The sequence below is a fragment of the Ahaetulla prasina genome, chromosome 4 (genome assembly GCF_028640845.1).
Source record: "Ahaetulla prasina isolate Xishuangbanna chromosome 4, ASM2864084v1, whole genome shotgun sequence".
Lineage (NCBI taxonomy): Eukaryota > Metazoa > Chordata > Lepidosauria > Squamata > Colubridae > Ahaetulla > Ahaetulla prasina.
This window is the reverse complement of record NC_080542.1, coordinates 135,634,324-135,653,989: the sequence shown is the minus strand read 5'-3', so window position 1 is coordinate 135,653,989 and position 19,666 is coordinate 135,634,324. Positions and strand designations below refer to the sequence as shown.

At 41.5% G+C, this 19,666-nt stretch overlaps 2 protein-coding genes across 3 annotated transcripts in view; one reads left to right on the top strand and one right to left on the bottom strand.

Annotated features, from left to right (window-relative positions):
• GTPBP4 (GTP binding protein 4) overlaps positions 1-10,517 on the top strand; it is a 31,243-nt gene extending 20,726 nt beyond the window's left edge. The window contains exons 13-17 of the mRNA XM_058184286.1: positions 1,116-1,216; positions 2,212-2,409; positions 9,682-9,747; positions 9,932-10,072; positions 10,291-10,517. Of these exons, the coding sequence (XP_058040269.1) occupies positions 1,116-1,216; positions 2,212-2,409; positions 9,682-9,747; positions 9,932-10,072; positions 10,291-10,443 (659 nt within the window). The 3' untranslated portion in view covers positions 10,444-10,517. The remainder of the gene's footprint in view (positions 1-1,115; positions 1,217-2,211; positions 2,410-9,681; positions 9,748-9,931; positions 10,073-10,290) is intronic.
• Positions 10,518-11,202: 685 nt separating this feature from the next.
• Positions 11,203-19,666, bottom strand: part of IDI1 (isopentenyl-diphosphate delta isomerase 1) — a 30,916-nt gene continuing 22,452 nt past the window's right edge. For both annotated transcript variants that reach the window (XM_058184296.1, XM_058184295.1), the window contains 4 exons: positions 18,664-18,836; positions 14,829-14,921; positions 13,930-14,060; positions 11,203-12,887 (listed from right to left, as the gene is read on the bottom strand). In XM_058184296.1, the coding sequence (XP_058040279.1) occupies positions 12,570-12,887; positions 13,930-14,060; positions 14,829-14,921; positions 18,664-18,805 (684 nt within the window). In that variant the 5' untranslated portion in view covers positions 18,806-18,836 and the 3' untranslated portion in view covers positions 11,203-12,569. The remainder of the gene's footprint in view (positions 12,888-13,929; positions 14,061-14,828; positions 14,922-18,663; positions 18,837-19,666) is intronic.

Here is a 19,666-nt window from a genome sequence, read left to right as displayed (position 1 = left end):
ATGAATGGGGTGGGGGATGATTTTAATGGGGGCAGAAGAGGGACTTGGCACCGAAGGCTCTGCTCCCGAGTTGCCCCTCCCCCTGTCTTCCTACTGATAGCTCTGGGGTGGGTGGGGTGGGGTGGGGTTGGTGCACAGCCTGAGGAACAGACCTCTTCAGGACGGTGGGGGTTGGGGGAATCTGACCAGCAGCTATGGTCATCCCTCTGGCCACCTAGCAGGCAGTTCAGGCCAGACAATGGTCACAATGACTTCACTCCCCAGCAACATGAGGAGCCACTTCTGCCGCCACCACCTAAGCCCTCTCTACGCCCAGGAGCCGAGCCGAGCGGGAGCCCCTCAAGTGAAACGTCCCTCCTTTCCAGCCACTGCTGCCCATTGGCCCGATTCCTCAATGCAATCCTCAATGCAAATTTCAGGTGGCGGCCAGTCCCTCTTCAATGTGCAGCGGGGAACCGGGACTGCTTTGGATTCGGGGAGGGGATTGTAGCGCTGCCGCCTGAAAATGCTTTCCTTCCCATTGCACATTGCAGAGCCGCGCGCCCTCATCCTCTTCAGCAGACTCACCTCTTTCCTCCTGGCCAAATCTGCCTCCTAAAACGCAATACACTTTTTTTGCCTCTGCACATCCCACTTTTGGAATCAGGAAGGGGATCGCGGGTCTGCCGCCCGAAAACGCTTTCCTTTGGAATCAGGAAATCTATGGGGGGTAAAGAGGTGCGTTTTATACACCGAAAAATACAGTACATTTTCCCCTTGTATTGGTAGGATCCATTCCCCTTTTCATGTTCTGTTAAGAATGGTACCAGGTTATAGGTAGGAATTGCTGCCGACTAGTGGAGAATTCTATTCTATGGGCATTTTAGACCATATATAGTTCAAGCATATATTTCAAATCTATATTTTTATCTAATTTTGATATACTTCAGAATTTAAGGAATGTTGTCAGTTGGAAAGAAAATTTTAAGAGCTCCATTATATGTAACTTACTTCCGGCATGTAATTTATTACTATTGGATGGGCTTTTCTTATTAATAAGGCTATCAACTGAATAAAATTGCAGGAGTTTTAAGAGTTGCACAAATAAAACTCCTTCATTTCACCCCCTGCTTTAGAATATTGGGATCTGATGAATCCATCTGAAAAATACGATGTGATACCTGAGATTTGGGAAGGTCATAACATAGCTGATTATATTGACCCAGACATCATGAAAGTAAGTATTAAACTTACTTGGTGTACTTGGTGTACTAGGTGTACTAGGTGAAAAATAAAATACATGTTCTGCTATCACACAAGTTTCTTATTTTTCTCTATGGTGTTGTGCAAATGGTTTTAAATTCAGAATTTTCTCTTTCCAGTTCTGCTTTACACTCAAAATGAATTGTATAATCACTTTGGGACGGTTGTGAGCTCAAACCGGTACAGGTAGTCCTCAACTTAACAACGGTTCGTTTAGTGACTGTTCAAAGTTACGATGACACTGGAAAAAGTGACTTATGACCATTTCTCACGCTTGTGACCATTGCTGCTTCCCCATGGGTCATGTGATCAACATTCAGAGGCTTGACAACTGACTCATATTTATGACAATTACAGTGTCTCTGAGTCATGGGGTCACCTTTTGCAACTTTCTGACAGGCAAAGTCAGTGGGGAAGCCAGATTCGCTTAACTAACTTAACTAGTTAAGTTAGTTAACTTAACTAACACATTACTAACTTAACAACTGCAGTGATTCACTTAACAGTTGTAGCAAGACATGTCATAAAATTGGGTAATCGTACTTAATAAATGTTTTGCTAAGCATCATAAATTTTGGGCCCAATTGTGGTCGTATGTTGAGGACTTCCTCTATCAAAATTTGAAACAACTATACAAGTCAATCTAGGACAAAATCGTATTTAAGTTTTTATTGCCATATAGACCAGGGATCTCCAACCTTGGCAACTTTAAGACTTGTGGACTTCAACTCCCAGAATTGTTTTGCTGGCTGAGGAATTCTGTGTGTTAAAGTCCACAAGTCTTAAAGTTGCCAAGGTTGGAGACCCCTGATATAGACAGTCTTTCTATGTGAAATGAAACCCCATCAACTTTCTAGTTTAGCAGAGGAAGCAAGAATTTGTGTGAATTGCCTGAAGGGCAATGGTGGTCTATAAGAAAATACACAATAGAAATCAATTTCTAATCTATTGAGTGTGGCGTCTTTCTAGAAATTGGAACAACTGGAGAAAGAAGAAGAGCTAAAGGAAACAGCTGGAGAATATGATAGTGATTCAGAAAGCGAAGATGAGGAAATGATGGGAATCAGGCAGTTGGCACAACAAATTCGTGAGAAGAAGAAACTGAAGATCCTGGAATCAAAGGAGAAGAATATACACGGGCCCAGAATGCCTAGAACAGCTAAAAAGGCAAGTATTAAAAATATTTGGGTGAGAATTTGGTGGGATGTGAGTGTGTGTGTGTCATGGACAGAAGAAAGTTGGACTGGGAAAGAAATAAGGGACTCCAGTAGATGCAGGTAGGCCTCGACCTACAACAGTTCATTTAGTGATTGTTCAAAGTTACAGCAGCACTGAAAATAGTGACTTATGACCATTTTTCACACTTATGACCGTTGCAGTATCCCAACGGTCACGTGATTTACATTCAGATGCTTCATATAGCTGACTCACTCTTATGACCGTTGCAATCTTCAGGAGCCATTTTGTGACCTTCTGACAAGCAAAGTCAATGGAGAAGTCAGATTCATTTAACAAATGTGGCAAGAAAAGTTGTAAAATGAGACAAATTTCACATAACAACATAAATTTTAGGCTCAAAATTGGTCATACGTTGAGGACTACCAGTATCTTAAAGGTCAAGTAGTCCTCAAGTTATGACCATGATAAAAGCCACCCTTTTTACTACCTTTTATGTGCAGTAATCATTAAGTGACAGACACTTAAGCAAACTCATTGTTTGCTATGGTGCAGTTTTATGAAAAATTGGACGTAAGTGCTAGTTTGGGGGGGGGGAGGAGTTACAAAATAGTCATATGATCATGGAATGCTGCAAATGTGACCATATTGCTGGGTTCCAAGGTTTGGTCATGTGACATTGAAAGTTGAATTTAGGTCGTAAATCTCCTACCAAGTGTAAATCAAGGACTACGGTAGAAAAAAGAAAAACAAGGAGACTTTTCAATGGTATTTTCAGCTGTGGTTTGTCTTAAAAAGTACAGATTTACTTGGGTTTCCTATACAGGCAGCAGGGCAAAAAAACCAGAAGGAACCTTATGCTGAAGGAAATCAATACCGGTAGTCCTCGACTTACAACAATTTGTCTAGTGGTCGCAGTTACAACAGAACTGAAAAAATGGACTTATGAGCGGTTTTGACACTACATCCCCTTAGTCATATAAGTCAAAATTCAGGTGCTTGGCAACAGGCAAATATTTATGATAGTGGCACTGTCTTGAGGGGTCAAGTGGTCACCATTTGCAACCCTCCCAGCCAGCTTCTGACAAGCAAAGTCAATTGGGGAAGCTAGATTTGTTTAATGACCGCATGATTCACTTAACAACTGAGGTAATTCACTTAACAGTGTGTTAAAGAAGGTCATAAAGTGGAGGCACTACTCACTTAACAACCGCCTTGCCTAGAAATTTTGGGCTCAATTATGTTCGTAAGTCGAGGACTATCTGTATGGTTATAATAAATCTGCCTTATCCCAAAGTTTCATTGTATTGCTTTCAGTGTTCATTCGCATTCATTTTGGTGTTTGGGTTTTTAAAGGAGGTGTGTGCAACATGAAGATTAGACTAAAGGGTTGGCAAAAGGTTTAGGATCCCCTGGTATCCTAAATGTGTCAGTCAAATTGGATCATTATATTTATTGATTACCATCCCCATTTAAAACATTTAGAGAGTATTCGTGTATCACAGAATCTATCTCCTAACAATTAGTAAGTACCCAAACGAGACATTCAAGGCCATGCTGCTCTTTCCTATGATAATAATAATTGATGAAACTTTTCTGTTTCCTGACTGCCAAATCACTCCGGGCACATCACAACAATCAAACCAATGACAACAAAATCAATATAAGATAGCAAGTAAACGAAGTGAAGGGTCTCGCTCTTACCTTGTCTCCAGCCTGGGTGAGGAGCCAGATTTTCAACATTCTTCTGAACAATGGTGGAGAAGGGATTCGGCTTTCAAAGGCAGGGGTGTCAAACTGGATCCCATTGTGGGCTGCATCAGGAGTTTGTTTGTTCTTGGGGGGAGGCTGGGGTGTGCGTGGCCTGGTCATCGCGGCCAACTGGGTGGGCATGGCCGGTCCCTTGCTGTCTCCAGGACAGCCCCATGGGCCAACTCAGCGGCCTATCGTGGGCTGGATCGGGCCGTAGCCATGTATTTGACATATCTGCTCTAGAGAAAATCTTATTCTGGGGAGTAGGACTGCTACAGTTCTGGAGCTCCAAGAGATGGCACTGTTTAATTCAGTGGCGGTGAACTTTTAACATGTGTCAAAGTTGACACGCTCCTGACAACTGTTCTTGGAAGCATGAGCGTTCTTTCATGATTTTGGGACACTGGGGAGATCAGGTGAGATTGGGATGTGTTCTTGTGTGGCCTCTGGAGCCTCTGAAAATCATGCCAGAATGGGAGTGTGTGCTTTCACGTGGTTTTCAGAGGCTCCGAAGGGTATAGAAAATCATTCTCCAAAGCTGCTTCAAGAATAGCAATGGTATTTAAGACTTACAGTATATACCGCTTCACGGTGCTTTCCAGCCCCCTTTAAGCAGTTTTACAGAGTCAGCCTATTGCCCCCAACAATCTGGGTCATCATTTTACCCACCATGGAAGGCTGAGTCAACCTTGAGCCTGGTGAGATTTGAACTGCCAAATTGCAGGCAGCCAGCAGTCAACAGAAGTAGCCTACAGTACTGCACTCTAACCAATGTGCCAACGTGGTTCTTTAGAGGTCCCTTGTGTCCCAGAGCAGCCTTCAGTAGTCCACAGGAGCATGTCAGCAGAAAGAAAAGAGCCCCTGAAGGCAAGTAATCTTCAGCAGATTCTGGAGAGTCTTCAAACTGGAGGGCAATCACACCAAAGTTACAATAGCAGTGAAAAAGTGACTTTTCACACTTTCAGCCATTATAGCCTTCCAACAAGCAACTGTCATACCCTCAACTTACGACCACAGTTGAGCCCAAGATTTCTGTTTACACGAGATAGTTAACCGAGTTTGCCCCATTTTATGACCTATCTTTCCCCAGTTGTTAAGCCGAATCATTGCAGTTGTTAAGTGACTCTGGCTTCCCCATTGACTTTGTCTGAAGATCGCAAAAGATGATCACATGACCCCAGGACACTGCAACCATCATAAATATGAACCAGTGGCCAAGTGTCTAAATTTTGATCACATGACCATAGAGATCCTACAAATAGTTGTAAGTGGGAAAAGATCATAAGTCATTTTTTTCAGTGACTTCAGTTGTAACTTCAAATGATCACTAAATGAACTATTGAAAGTTGAGGACTACCTGTATTTATAACTTTTCCCAGCCAGCTTCTAACCAACAAAGTCAATGGGGTAATCCAGATTCACTTAATGATTAATTCACTTAACAACTGCTTTGCCTAGCAACAGAAATTTTGTAGTTAATTGTGGTCATAAATTGAGGATTCCCTATTACCTATGTAGTCCATATAACTCCAGTGTACTTATAGTGAAATAAATACACTGGAGTTATATGGGGACGTGGTGGCTTAGTGGGTAGGACGCTGAGCTTGTTGATCGAAAGGTCAGCAGTTCAGCGGTTTGAATCTCTAGTGCTGCGTAACGGGGTGAGCTCCCATTACTTGTCCCAGCTTCTACCAACCTAGCAGTTCGAAAGCACGTAAAAAATGCAAGTAGAAAAATAGGGGCCACCTTTGGTGGGAAGGTAACAGCGTTCCGTGCGCCTTTGGTGATGAGTCATGCCGGCCACATGACCACGGAGACGTCTTTGGACAGCACTGGCTCTTCGGCTTTGAAATGGAGATGAGCACTGCCCCCTAGAGTCGGGAACGACTAGCACGTATGTGCGAGGGGAACCTTTACCTTTACTTATTTATAGTGACCACTATCCGCTATCCAAGCAATTAGATAGGAGAGTTTTAAGTATACAATTACTTCACCCAGTTTTCCCTAAAGGTAAAGCTGGTTAAAGATTTCAGTAGGGAGACCACAACATCTGGAGGCCTACACATTATGAAAAGTGAACATAAACCACAATTCTTCTCCACTTCAAACACGACTATGCAAATCCTTCTGCATTTCAAAGATGGTTACATCCTGTTTTTAAATTCTTTGCAAAATTAAAAATCTTGTTAATTAAAGAGACAGCAAATGCAGAATAAACTTCTACATTTGCTTTCTTTTTTGATTAATAAAAGCCTCAGTTTTGTAAAGAATTCAAAAATAGGATGTTTATTCATTCTTTTTTATCTCACATTTATTATTTTTTACAAATAACTCAAGACAGCAAACAAATCCAACCTACCTTCCTCCTCCTGTTTTCCTCACAATAACCCATGAGATGGGCTGGGCTAGAATGACTGGCCCTAAATCAGCTAGCTGACTTTCCTGGCTAAGTCAGGGCTTGAACTCATGGAAGAACAGAAGAAGCTTCTTGGATGAGAAGTAAAACATTTCCAAGGAGGAAAAAAAACCATCTTTGGAATGGTTTTTTTAGGAAAAGCATATTTGCGACAAGAGGACATGAGTTCAAGCCCTAACTTAACTAGGAAGGCAGTGGGTGACTTTTGGCCAGTCATTCTCTGTCTGGCCCAAAAGGCCAGCAAAAAGCACTGAAGAATTTTCAGTATAGAAGAATAGAGATAGAGATCTTCTATTCCAACCCCTTGGCCAGGCAGGAAATCCTATACTATTTCAGACAAAAAGTTGACCAAAATGTTTTCAAGGAAAAAAAACCCCAAGAATGTCCAGTTGCCTTTTGAAAAAGCACCTTTGGGACAAACCATGACTTGGATGATTGAGAATCTTCATAGCTATAGTGGTCTCTTGCTTTCTAGCCTGGTGCCTTAACCACTACAGCAAATATACTCTTAGCTTGCAAGGTTGGTTGCATTGGGATGCATTGTGCGATTTCCATGCTACAGTTCAAAGAATAACCATTTGGCCACCTTTGCCTGCTGCCTGTGTACCCAAACTTTTCATTGGTAACATTTCAAAACCACTGTTACTGAGATAGTCTTTTCCAGATGTGGAATTAGTAAGAGCATTGGAGCTGTTGATTTTTCACCTCAAAACAGCTATGCTGCTCTGAACTTTGCTGTCCCTTGCTTTTGAGAAGTTTAGGGCTGTTCCCTAGGTTCCTTAATGACACATCTAGAAGATTCAAATTAGATTAAAAAATAGGATGTAAACCATGTTTATTTATTCATTCTTTTTTTATCTCACATTTATTATTTTTTACAAATAACTCAAGACAGCAAACAAATCCAACCTACCTTCCTCCTCCTGTTTTCCTCACAATAACCCATGAGATGGGCTGGGCGAGAATGACTGGCCCTAAGTCAGCTAGCTGACTTTCCTGGCTTAAGTCAGGGCTTGAACTCATGGAAAAACAGAAGAAGCTTCTTGGATGAGAAGTAAAACATTTCCAAGGAGGAAAAAAAAAACATCTTTGAGATGGTTTTTTTAGGAAAAGCATATTTGCGACAAGAGGACATGAGTTCAAGCCCTAATTTAACTAGGAAGGCAATGGGTGACTTTTGGCCAGTCATTCTCTGTCTGGCCCAAAAGGCCAGCAAAAAGCATTGAAGAATTTTCAGTATAGAAGAATAGAGATGGAGATCTTCTATTCTAACCCCTTGGTCAGGCAGGAAAGCCTACACCATTTCAGACAAAATGTTGTCCAAAATGTTTTCAAGGAAAAAAAACCCAAAAATGTCCAGTTACCTTTTGAAAAAGCACCTTTGGGACAAACCATGACTTGGATGATTGAGAATCTTCATAGCTATAGTGGTCTCTTGCTTTCTAGCCTGGTGCCTTAACCACTACAGCAAATATACTCTTAGCTTGCAAGGTTGGTTGCATTGGGATGCATTGTGCGATTTCCATGCTACAGTTCAAAGAATAACCATTTGGCCACCTTTGCCTGCTGCCTGTGTACCCAAACTTTTCATTGGTAACATTTCAAAACCACTGTTACTGAGATAGTCTTTTCCAGATGTGGAATTAGTAAGAGCATTGGAGCTGTTGATTTTTCACCTCAAAACAGCTATGCTGCTCTGAACTTTGCTGTCCCTTGCTTTTGAGAAGTTTAGGGCTGTTCCCTAGGTTCCTTAATGACACATCTAGAAGATTCAAATTAGATTAAAAAATAGGATGTAAACCATGTTTATTTATTCATTCTTTTTTTATCTCACATTTATTATTTTTTACAAATAACTCAAGACAGCAAACAAATCCAACCTACCTTCCTCCTCCTGTTTTCCTCACAATAACCCATGAGATGGGCTGGGCGAGAATGACTGGCCCTAAGTCAGCTAGCTGACTTTCCTGGCTTAAGTCAGGGCTTGAACTCATGGAAAAACAGAAGAAGCTTCTTGGATGAGAAGTAAAACATTTCCAAGGAGGAAAAAAAAAACATCTTTGAGATGGTTTTTTTAGGAAAAGCATATTTGCGACAAGAGGACATGAGTTCAAGCCCTAATTTAACTAGGAAGGCAATGGGTGACTTTTGGCCAGTCATTCTCTGTCTGGCCCAAAAGGCCAGCAAAAAGCATTGAAGAATTTTCAGTATAGAAGAATAGAGATGGAGATCTTCTATTCTAACCCCTTGGTCAGGCAGGAAAGCCTACACCATTTCAGACAAAATGTTGTCCAAAATGTTTTCAAGGAAAAAAAACCCAAAAATGTCCAGTTACCTTTTGAAAAAGCACCTTTGGGACAAACCATGACTTGGATGATTGAGAATCTTCATAGCTATAGTGGTCTCTTGCTTTCTAGCCTGGTGCCTTAACCACTACAGCAAATATACTCTTAGCTTGCAAGGTTGGTTGCATTGGGATGCATTGTGCGATTTCCATGCTACAGTTCAAAGAATAACCATTTGGCCACCTTTGCCTGCTGCCTGTGTACCCAAACTTTTCATTGGTAACATTTCAAAACCACTGTTACTGAGATAGTCTTTTCCAGATGTGGAATTAGTAAGAGCATTGGAGCTGTTGGTTTTTCACCTCAAAACAGCTATGCTGCTCTGAACTTTGCTGTCCCTTGCTTTTGAGAAGTTCAGGGCTGTTCCCTAGGTTCCTTAGTGACACATCTAGAAGATTCAAATTGTAGGAGCCACTGAGCGTCAGAGTGTCTGAAAATTAGCTAGCATTTGGGATATAGTGCCCTGCTCCTTTAAGACCTCACCTTAGCCAGCCCACTTGCCCAATAATGAGCAGCTATAAAAGCAGAGCAGCAGAGGCTGCCTGTAATGGAGTTGATTACGGAGTGAGCAGTCAAGTCGAGTCGTCTCTTCATCGTTGGTAGTTTGAAGATATTTTGGGGGTGGTGGTGAGGGGTAGTGGTTTCTTTTGTTATTCTTTGTGGAAGTAAAGCCACTGGAAGCAGCTTAGAGTTAATAGGCAGAAGTGCTGGTCTTTATAACCTCTGAAAATTTTTTACTTCTGGCTTTAGGTTCAACAGAAAACCCTTGAACAGGAGATGACCAATCTTGGTCTTCAAGTAACTAGCAACAGTGAGGTAAGATGTGCTTTGGGGGGGGGGGCTTATTAGTTTTCTCCCTTCTATAGCATTGCTACACTGGTAATTACGTTTACAAAGAGTTTACTCTTTGTAGGTTCTCAGCTAATATAATAATCTAGGTTAACAGAACACCAGGTTGCAGCAAGGCATCTGATTAGGTTCTTTATTTGCAAATATTCAGGTACACTATTTAGCCGAGGGAAGAAGATCGCGCGCTGTTACCCGCAAACGTAAGCGAGAAGACTCTGAATCCTCTGCATCTATGCCAGTAAGCCGTAGCAGGTCTACACCTCGTGATGTCTCTGGTCTTCGTGATGCTAAGGTATGTCTCAGTTTTATCAAGTTTATTCAGATTTTTGCAATTGAATATATTCCCTATCAGCTGGGTTATCTATAATGTGCATTTTCAGCTTTGAAGAGTTTTTTTCCCCATGGAAACTGAAGTTCAACATACATGGAGCAATGTGTGGCCATGTAATGTTTAAATTCATAATGTGTGGGATGTGCACCTTTTCACTTGCAAATGTTATTTTTTTATAGATGGTGAAGAAAGCAAAAACCATGATGAAGAATGCTCAAAAGGTGATGAATCAATTGGGCAAGAAAGGCGAAGCAGATAGAACTGTCTTTGACCTTAAGCCCAAACACCTGTTTTGTGGGAAGAGAAAAGCCGGCTCAACTACTCGACGATAAAGCAACTATTAAGGAAAAAATAAAAATAAAATATCTCTATGTTGAGAGAAATAAATAAATTGCAAGCATTGAAATTTGCCTCTTTGTTTTTCTTTAAAATAGTTCTCTTACCTGTTACAGGTCTAATTTTCAAAACTGCTTGGGTTATTCAATCATGGTTTCCTTAAACTGCAACTATACAGCAACAATTCTGGTTGAGGGATATACTTTGCCAAACAGCCTATTCAAACCATGTCAGACCTTTAGTGGGCTATGGCCTAACTGGGATAAAAAACATTCAAACTGAGTATGCAAAGTGGTTCATGCACAGAACAGCTGCTTGGGGTAATTTTGGCCTCCTATGGAAGGAAAAGACGTTCTAACCTGGTTTGTGAAATAAAATACAGCTGTTCTAAAATAGAAATGGTTTCAAAGAGTGTTAAGAGCCCCAGATAAGGGGACTGGCCATGATATATGTGTATATTTGCAGCAGCAGCATGATAAAGAGAGGCACTGCGACACCTAGTGGTGGTAGGAATAGGCTGGATAGCCATGGTGGGAATTTGAAATAAAGGGACACACAGCTTGGACATAAACAGCTGAAAAGGGGGTGAAAGAGAATGGAAGCAGCTCGGAATATCAAGGCTGCTGCATTTTAACCATTACATTATCAAGGGAGGAGACATGATGGAAAACCATTTTCACTACACACATCCCTTGTGGTAGTAATAAGTGATTGAAAAAGTTACCCTTGCTTTAAGAATCCTATACAATTGGAAATTTCAAAAAGTAAAAGTGATTTATTAGTCATCTTTGGGTAATCCTTTTCAAATTACAAAACTGGCACCTTAAAAGCAATTCACCTAGAGCTCCCAAAATAGATTACTGATGCCATGACAAGCCATTTGAAATATGTCCAATGTGTAGTTGTTTCTCTCTTCCTTGGAGGATCTGGAAGTGCTACTCAAGCGTTTAAAATGTTTGGACTATCAGCCAGTTTTGTCTTCCAGATAGTACAAATAGTAAAATTACCCAATCGTCCAGCCCACAATTACATTTAACAAGCCATTATAAAGAACACAAAAGCATTTATTTTTGACTCTACATGAACTAATTAATAGGAAATTTCAACACCAATCAGATTCAATTTTTAAACTTTAATTTTCATGGTTCATAATTGTATTTACCAAGAATACACCAACACCATTTCCCCCTAGACCAGGAGTCTCTAACCATGGCAACTTTAAAGGCTTGTGGACTTCAACTCCCAGAATTCCTCAACCAGCAAAACTGGCTGAGGAATTCTGGGAGTTGAAGTCCACAAGCTTTAAAGTTGCCACGGTTGGAGACCTGCCCTAGACCATAGGATATGCCTAACAATCTTTCCCTTCTTGGTTCTGTTAATAGCTCAGGTGTTTTTCAAGGTTCTGTGAAAAAATTATTTACATTTAAGATTTTCTTTCTTTTAGATCATAGCTTAATTCTTATAGGAAAGACGTATTTAGAATCTACAGGTACAGAAATTTTAATTTCTAGTCTGAAATATCAGGCATCTTTTCTAATAGGGAAAATATCTTATGTGCTAGAATAGCTTACAAGGGAATAGGTTCTTCAAAAGAAGTCAAACACAGAACAGTGTGAAGTATAAATATGAAAGTGCTAATTACTCAAGATAGGTAGCTCGAAGGGGAACAGTATAGAAAAGCTGCTGCGCTGCATGCTTCAATAAGTGGTATAAAATATGAAAGAGCTTTAGAGTCAACTTGTTCAGGTTCACCTCTTCATTTTACCTACACTTAATAAGACTGGTTAGCTGATGCATTCCAAATTGTGCAAACAGATCATTGTGGGAGAGATTGTAATCCAGTCCTAATTACTCCCATAGCATTGTGGCTTGGTGACTATTCAGACTTAACAGTGGTTTTTCATGGAGTGCAAACTTGTTAATGACTTATTAATACACATGAAATGAAAGGAAAAGAAATATTATTCCAGGAGCAAGCCAGCTTTGCAATATGAGATAAATATCTAATTTCCACTTAAAGGGGCCTATTCCTATTTTGCAATCAATCTACAAATACATTTCTTCAACAAACAATTTCAGTATGAAAAATGTAAGGTATGATATTTTAGAACAGCCTAATTTGTTACATTCTGTGTATCTTATCATGATCAACATATCTCTTCAAATTATTCAAATTATCCCACCATTTAAAGAGAAAAGTCTCTGCAATTAGTCTGAACCACGGAGTAATCTTAATTTCATTTCGAGAAGCCTTTTCCAGCAGTTCTCTCAATTCTTCTTGCGTCATGTAACAGTAGCTTTTAATTTCATTGGGATCTGGATCCAGCGTTACATTCTTCTGCACAAAAAGGATGTAATCTATTTCATGTTCTCCCCATGTTCCATTGGATTGGGCTTTGTAGTGAATTCGGGTTAGGTAGAAGATTTCTTCTGGAGTGACCTACAATTAAACATGTTTCAAAAGATTCCATATCGATTCTCTTTCCCATTCCCAGAACATCTCAATATAGATATAAAGGCAAGTTATTGTTTCTGCTGCAGGAAAAGCAATGGCATTTTCCTGGTTTCAGGCATTTCATAGCATACTTTATGGAACCAGGGCCCTGGCAAGAACCAAAATGATTCTCTTCTCTAAATGATGCCTGGGAAATGTGACATTTTTCTGAACATTATACAGTGATGGAGCAATTGTGCCTGAAACGTTGTAGGTTCAAACCATGTTCTGAAAATGGTCTTAATAATGAAAATGCATCCTGTTAATAATATTTTTAGATTTTTTTATTATTATTCCGCATTCTATATATGGAGATATAGCTAACGTTTCCTGTCTAATACCTACTGGTAAGAAGGAAATGAAGATTGATGGGTTCCCAGCTTGGCCTTGTACTTGGCCAAGCATTACAGATATTTTGTGCACGTTTCCAGGACAAAAAGAGAATACACAAAAGAGTAGCTATTTTACCCTTGTGACATTTTGGCAATACTTCCTTAGAAGACAATGGTAGAATTTGCTTTGGGAAAAATGACTGCTGAAAAAAGTTCCTAGGTTCAAAATTGTTTAGCCACCAAGAAATGTAAATCTGAACAAAAGTTCTCTTTATAGTGTTGTAGCTTGTGACTGGACAATTTTACTTTTTTTTTTTTTACATCTGGTTATATGCATATTGTGACTACATGGTAGTTTAGGATGAAATTGAAAACTGGAACTTTGGTATAGCTTGGAAGGTATGCTCTCCATCTTGTTCCAAAACACAAATGTTGAGATAAAACACCAGGGCTAACTATTTTAAAAAGGGAGATGGTACAAATATGATATTGCATTAATTGTTCCCTACTCTAGGCTTTTGGGAATACGGCAGGTTATGAGTTTCCAAATAAATATTGTAGGTCTGATTTGTAATTAGACAAAAGGGATTGCCGAATAACTAAATGCTATGCAACAACTTTTCCCCAAGGAAGTCATCGCTCTGAAGAATGTTTACCTGATCCAGTGGAATTCCTAACTCGGCTTTCAGTCTTCTCTGCGCTGCTCTTCTAATGCCAAGGGCATTATTTTCTTCCAGTTCAAGGGGGGTGCTTAGTGGATGACTGCAACAGGTATTGGTAAAACAGTCTTCAAAAAAGAAATGAAAAGTTTTAATAAGGTCCTGCAGCATTTTGGACAGAATATCTGAAATGCTGTCGTTTGAAGTTTTCAGTTAATACAGAGGTCTGCTTTGGAATATTCTGTCCCTCCTCACTGAATGAGCTGTTAATGACAATGGCAATCAATTACTGAAGAATCTAGGAATCAGTCACATTTATCTCCAGATTTAAGCCCAGGATCTCCCCTTTCTCTCTCATACTTTAAAGCTAGTGTGAAATGTGCTTTTTGCTGCAAGAACCAGTCTGTGTCGGACCAGAGTTATAGTCTGTCAAACTTTTGGACTCATGCTGGAGCCCATCCTCAATGAACTTCTCTTTCACCAGAATTCTCTCTCACAGTCTGATGAGACTGATGTCCCTCAAGCTGGGTTCCAGCATGAATCTGAAGGCTCAGATTTGGCCTGCTGATTGATCCAGATCGGATCCTGTAACATTATATATGTGTCATATGTATATTTGCCTTCGTTTGTGAACTTTTTGCTCCTGTTTTTCAGCCTCAGATGTTGAAGACACTTGCAGTATTTTGTCTATCCTCATTTTTTTTTTGTCAGCTTCAAACCTCACATTGTTTCCCCAATTATTTGTTTGTTGACAAATATAATCACACAACTTTTCAATGCTTTGTTTTATCAGAAAATCTCATTCTTTTAATATTTAATAGGTAATAAAGCTCAAAATGTATTCAAACTACAGATGGATCTCTGCTATACTGTTGTACTGATTCATTATTACATACCTGGAAAAGTGATTTTGGCATCTGATCTCTGTTGCAACAGTAGCTTTTTCTCCGTGTTGAACAAGAAGACGCTGAAAGCACGATGCAATAATCCTAGTGCAGAAAGACAGGCAAAGACTATACATATTGCAAAGATAATCAATTTAATGTCTTTTGCATTAATTTTAAGACTATAGGTAATGCTCAACTTACAATCATAATTGGGACTGGAATTCTGGTCACTAACAATGCAGCTGTAAAGCAAGATGTTTGTTTGGGTGACTGCAATCCCTATTGACACTGTTAAGTGAATTTTACTGGTCATTAGCTGAGTATCCATCTCAGCTCAATTTTTTCTGAGGTTTCTCCTTCTAAGCCACAGATGCCATCTAGCCTAACTGCCCTCATTAGCCTGCACACCAAGATTCACCTTGCCCATTTTGCTCTGCTGCTCCAGATGACCTTTGCTGCCTCCTTGTTCCTGCTGCTGATGAGTATGCCCAGTTGGGCTGCTGGCTTCACACAAGGGAAAAGAAAAAAGCACAAAGCAGCCTTTCTTCCTTCTTTTTCGCAGCACAAAGCCAACCCCATAAAGGCCAGAAATGTAGTGCAAAAAGCCTCTTTGTTTTCATTTTCCTTTTTTTGCAGGACAAACCATCTCCCATGACCCAGCAACAAAATTGGGCACATCTCATCAGCATTGGCAACAAGAAGACAGCGACAGAATGACAGAGCCCAAGGGGCCAAGAGAAGGGAGGGGAGATGATGGAAGAAGTTACAGCACCCTTGCAGTTGGGCTACTTAGTCCCAAAATTTTATTCATTTGATGGTGCAGGTGCTGCAATGGTCATAAGTTTGGGCATGGATAAGGCTGCAAGCAATGACAAGAAAGGACAGATGAATTCATGCTTCCTACCGATCAGTGGTGGGATTCTGCCAGTTCTAGGTGGTTCGTCCTGTCCCTTGCCCCTCCCTTCCCCACCATTACTTACCGGTGTCTGTCGGCGGGCGGGTGGCGCTTGGATCGGGTGGCCAGCGAGGCACTTTAATCGCTGGCTAGAGAGACGCTTGGATGCAGGCAGGCTTCGGTCGGTGGGCACTTTAATCGCGTGGCGCTTGGATTGGGTGGGCAGCGGGGTGCATGGATCCGATCAGACAGAAGCCAGCCTGCATCCAAGCGTCTCTCTAGCCAGAGATTAAAGCGCCTCACTGGTGGCCAGCAGCGTCTCTCTAGCCAGCGATTAAAGCGCCTCGCTGGTCACGTGGCCCTTCCTTTACTCCTCCTCCTCCTCTTCTGCACTGATCGTGAGCAGAATTCACGGACTCACATGATCCTTACTCGACTGAGGGGGGTGGGGTAGGTGGGGGGGGTGTCTCTCTGCATGCCGTGGTAGCCCTGGCCTCCCTCCCTTCCTCCCTGTCACGTGGTTTTTGCAGCATTACCGGTTGCCGGAAACACGTCACGGGGCGCGGGCCTGGCTCCTCCTGCGTCTTACCCGTTCGGAATTTCGTTTTGAAACTAAAGCCAACCAAACCAACCGCGCGGGGGGTGGGGGAGTCGCCGGGGATCTGCAGGGGGAGGGGGCCAGTGAATGATTTCCCCCCCATGGGACTGTTGGGGAGGGGAGGGGGGGGATTGGGGAATGAGAGGCAGAGGGGGGGGCCTGGGAGTCCGTGGAGAGGGGCCTTTAAACCGGGAGGTGTTTCTATGGGGACAAGGGGCGCTGGCTGTGGGGCTTCTGTGAGGAGGAAAGAAGCCCTTCCCCCGTGTTTGCTTTGCCGGTTGTCACTTCAAAGGTGCTTAGCCTCCCTCGGGCTGCTGGTGGCCTGCTAATCCTCCTTCCCTGGTCCGCCTATATCCAAGCGTCTCTCTAACCAGCGATTAAAGCGCGGCCAGAGAGGAGCTTGGATTGGGTGGGCAGCGAAGCGTGTGTCAATCGCCTTGGCCTGCCGCCCACCCAGCAGGACTGTCCTGTGGCCGCCTCCCACCCACACAGCGCCAGCCTACCCTACCCCATCTGGAGAAAGAGTGATAGAGAGAAAGAGGGGGGCAGAAAATGATGAAGGAGAGAAAGAGAGATGAAGGATAGAATGGGAAGAAAGATGAAGAAGAGAAAGGGGGGAGAAAGAGAAGGAGGGAGAAAGAGAAATTAAGGCGAGAAAGATGGAGAGAAAGATGAAGGAAAGAGAGATGAAGGATAGAAGGGGAGAAAGATGAAGAAGGAGAAGGCGGGAGAAAGAGAGATTAAGGAGAGAAAGATTGAGAGAAAGATGAAGGAGAGAAAGAGGGAGGGAGAAAGAGATTAAGAGAGAAAGAGAGAAAGGGGGAGAAAGAGATAAAGAGAAAGAGGGAGGGAGAATAGATTTGTTTTGGTAATTGGTTTAACAAGCGTGGCACTGAAAAAGTGACATATGACCGTTTTTCACACTTACGAACATTGTAGCAAACTGTCATTGGGGCAAAGAAGCTATGTTACATGACCACCTGGCCTCGCCCACCCAGTCACATGAAGCACCGCAGTTGTGACGAGTGACATGGTTATTAAAAATGCTGCAACAGGCATAAATGATGACCAGTCGTAAGTGTGAGGACTGGTCAAAAGTGTGAGAACCTGTCAGAAATCACTTTTTTCAGTCCTCTGGGAGAGGGCTGAAAAAAGTGATTTCTGATAGGTTCTGACACTTTTGAACAGACCTCGCATTTATGACTATCTTCACATTTATGCCTGTTGCAGCATTCTTAACCGTGTCACTCATTTCACAACTGCTTCTCTTCACTACGGTTACAAGATAGGGTGGAAAACGTAAAATGTGAGGACAGTCGTAAGTGCGAGGACTGGTCAAAAGTGCAAGGACAAGTCAAAAATAACTTTTTTCCGTCCTCTGAATAGTCCCTTGCGCATAGGGACTACCCAGACGGCTGAAAAAAAGTGATTTCTGACAGGTTCTCGCATTTTTGACCAGTCCTCACACTTATGACCGGTCATCATTTATGCCTGTTTGCAGCATTTTGTACATAGAGACTACTCAGAGGGCTGGAAAAATTATTTTTGACCTGTCCTCACACTTTTGACCAGTCCTCACACCTACGACTGTCCTCATATTTTACATTTTGCGCTTGTAACCATGGTGAAGCAGTTGTGAAATGAGTGACATGGTTGCTAAAAATGCTGCAATGGGCATTAATGTGAGGATGGTCATAAGTGCGAGGACTGGTCAAAAGTGCAAGGACTGGTCAAAAGTGCAAGGACTGGTCAGAAATGACTTTTTTTAGCCCTCTGAGTAGTTTCTATGCCCATAGCCATGGCCACCCGGTCATATGACCAGCTAGCCACACCCACCCAGTCACATGACGAGCCATCCATGCCTACCTGGTCACATGACCAGCCATCCATGCCCACCCGGTCACATGACCAGCCATCCATGCCCACCCGGTCACATGACCAGCTACCCACACCCCAAAATAAGCCATGTCCACAGAACTGGTTATTAAAAAAATTGAATCCCACCACAGCTACCGATGCTTAGAAAAAACTTCTGAATTCATATGCAGTTGGTAAAACATATGTAATACTAAATCTAAATGGAATGACAGGCTATGTCAGCAATTAGAGTAATCTGTGAAAAGCTTTTCAGCTTCTCTATATCAAAATGTTTGTAATGTCTGAAGAACAGTATTAATCCAAACATACTTGATCAACAGCATTTTTCCTTTTCTGACTTTATCTTGATCTATATCTAAAGGTCAGATATCTGGAGGCAAGAAATGTGGCTCTGTATCATACAGTGAGTCTTTGACCCAGTTGAGTTAAGCAATGTTCTCCTTGCCTATTATATACTTTAAATCATAATTTACCTTTGTCGATGTTTTCATTCAGGTGGCAGTTTTTCTTTGTGTCTGAACCGATCTTGTTGTCATTTTCATCTATTAGGATGCACATCTCTTCTAGCAATTGCACTTGCTGCTCATCCAATTCATCTGTATTTATCTCAGGCATGATTGTGTTGTTGATCTCCCTAAAAAAAATACTGAACAGAAACAGCAATTTAGACCATAGCAAAACCTACAACCTGGAATTTGCAATTAGGTGATCCCAATGCAAACATTTTGAGTTAAAGACTACCAATTGATTGTTAATACTCTACATGAGAATCGACTGAATATTCATAAAACATGCAATATTAAAAGACAGGGTAAACTGGTTTCAGAATGCCTCAACATCTAGGGCAATTCTGTATCTCATTATGGATTGCTAAACAAATCAAGCTTTTTGCATCCTGCAAACATTCCTCTATTTTACTATTTTAACTTTTCAAGAACGTATGGTCTGCTCCAGTAGATGTTAAATCACTGTGCCCCTATCCTTGACTTTTTCAGGAAAGATTCTAGTATATTTTCTCTTCATGACAATTTCTCTTAAAGCCCCACAACCTCTGCTTTGACAACTGCCTCCTTGATAAGCTTTTCAGCACCTGGAAAGAAAGTAAATTTCTTTAAAGCAACAACAAACAACAATAGAGTGAAAATAAATTTCACGTAGCCACCACAGCTCCTTGCAGAAAAGCAAGCCGAAAAGTGCAACGAATGACTTATTTAAATGAAAGTTTCTCCTTCTCATCCAAGAATCTTAATTCAGTTTTGAACTGAATAAGCTTTTGGAGATGATGGCAAGTGAAATGTTACCAAAGTGGGGAAAAAATCCCAAGGAAGTCCAGTTTTGTCTTTTGGAAAAAGCACCTTCGGGACAACCTCATCCATGACTGAGAACCTCCAAGAAAAGCTCTAAACTTTGTCCCCACTTATTGGGGGGAGGGTGTGTGTGAAAAGGAATAATTTAGCGTTACTGCCTTTTATTCAG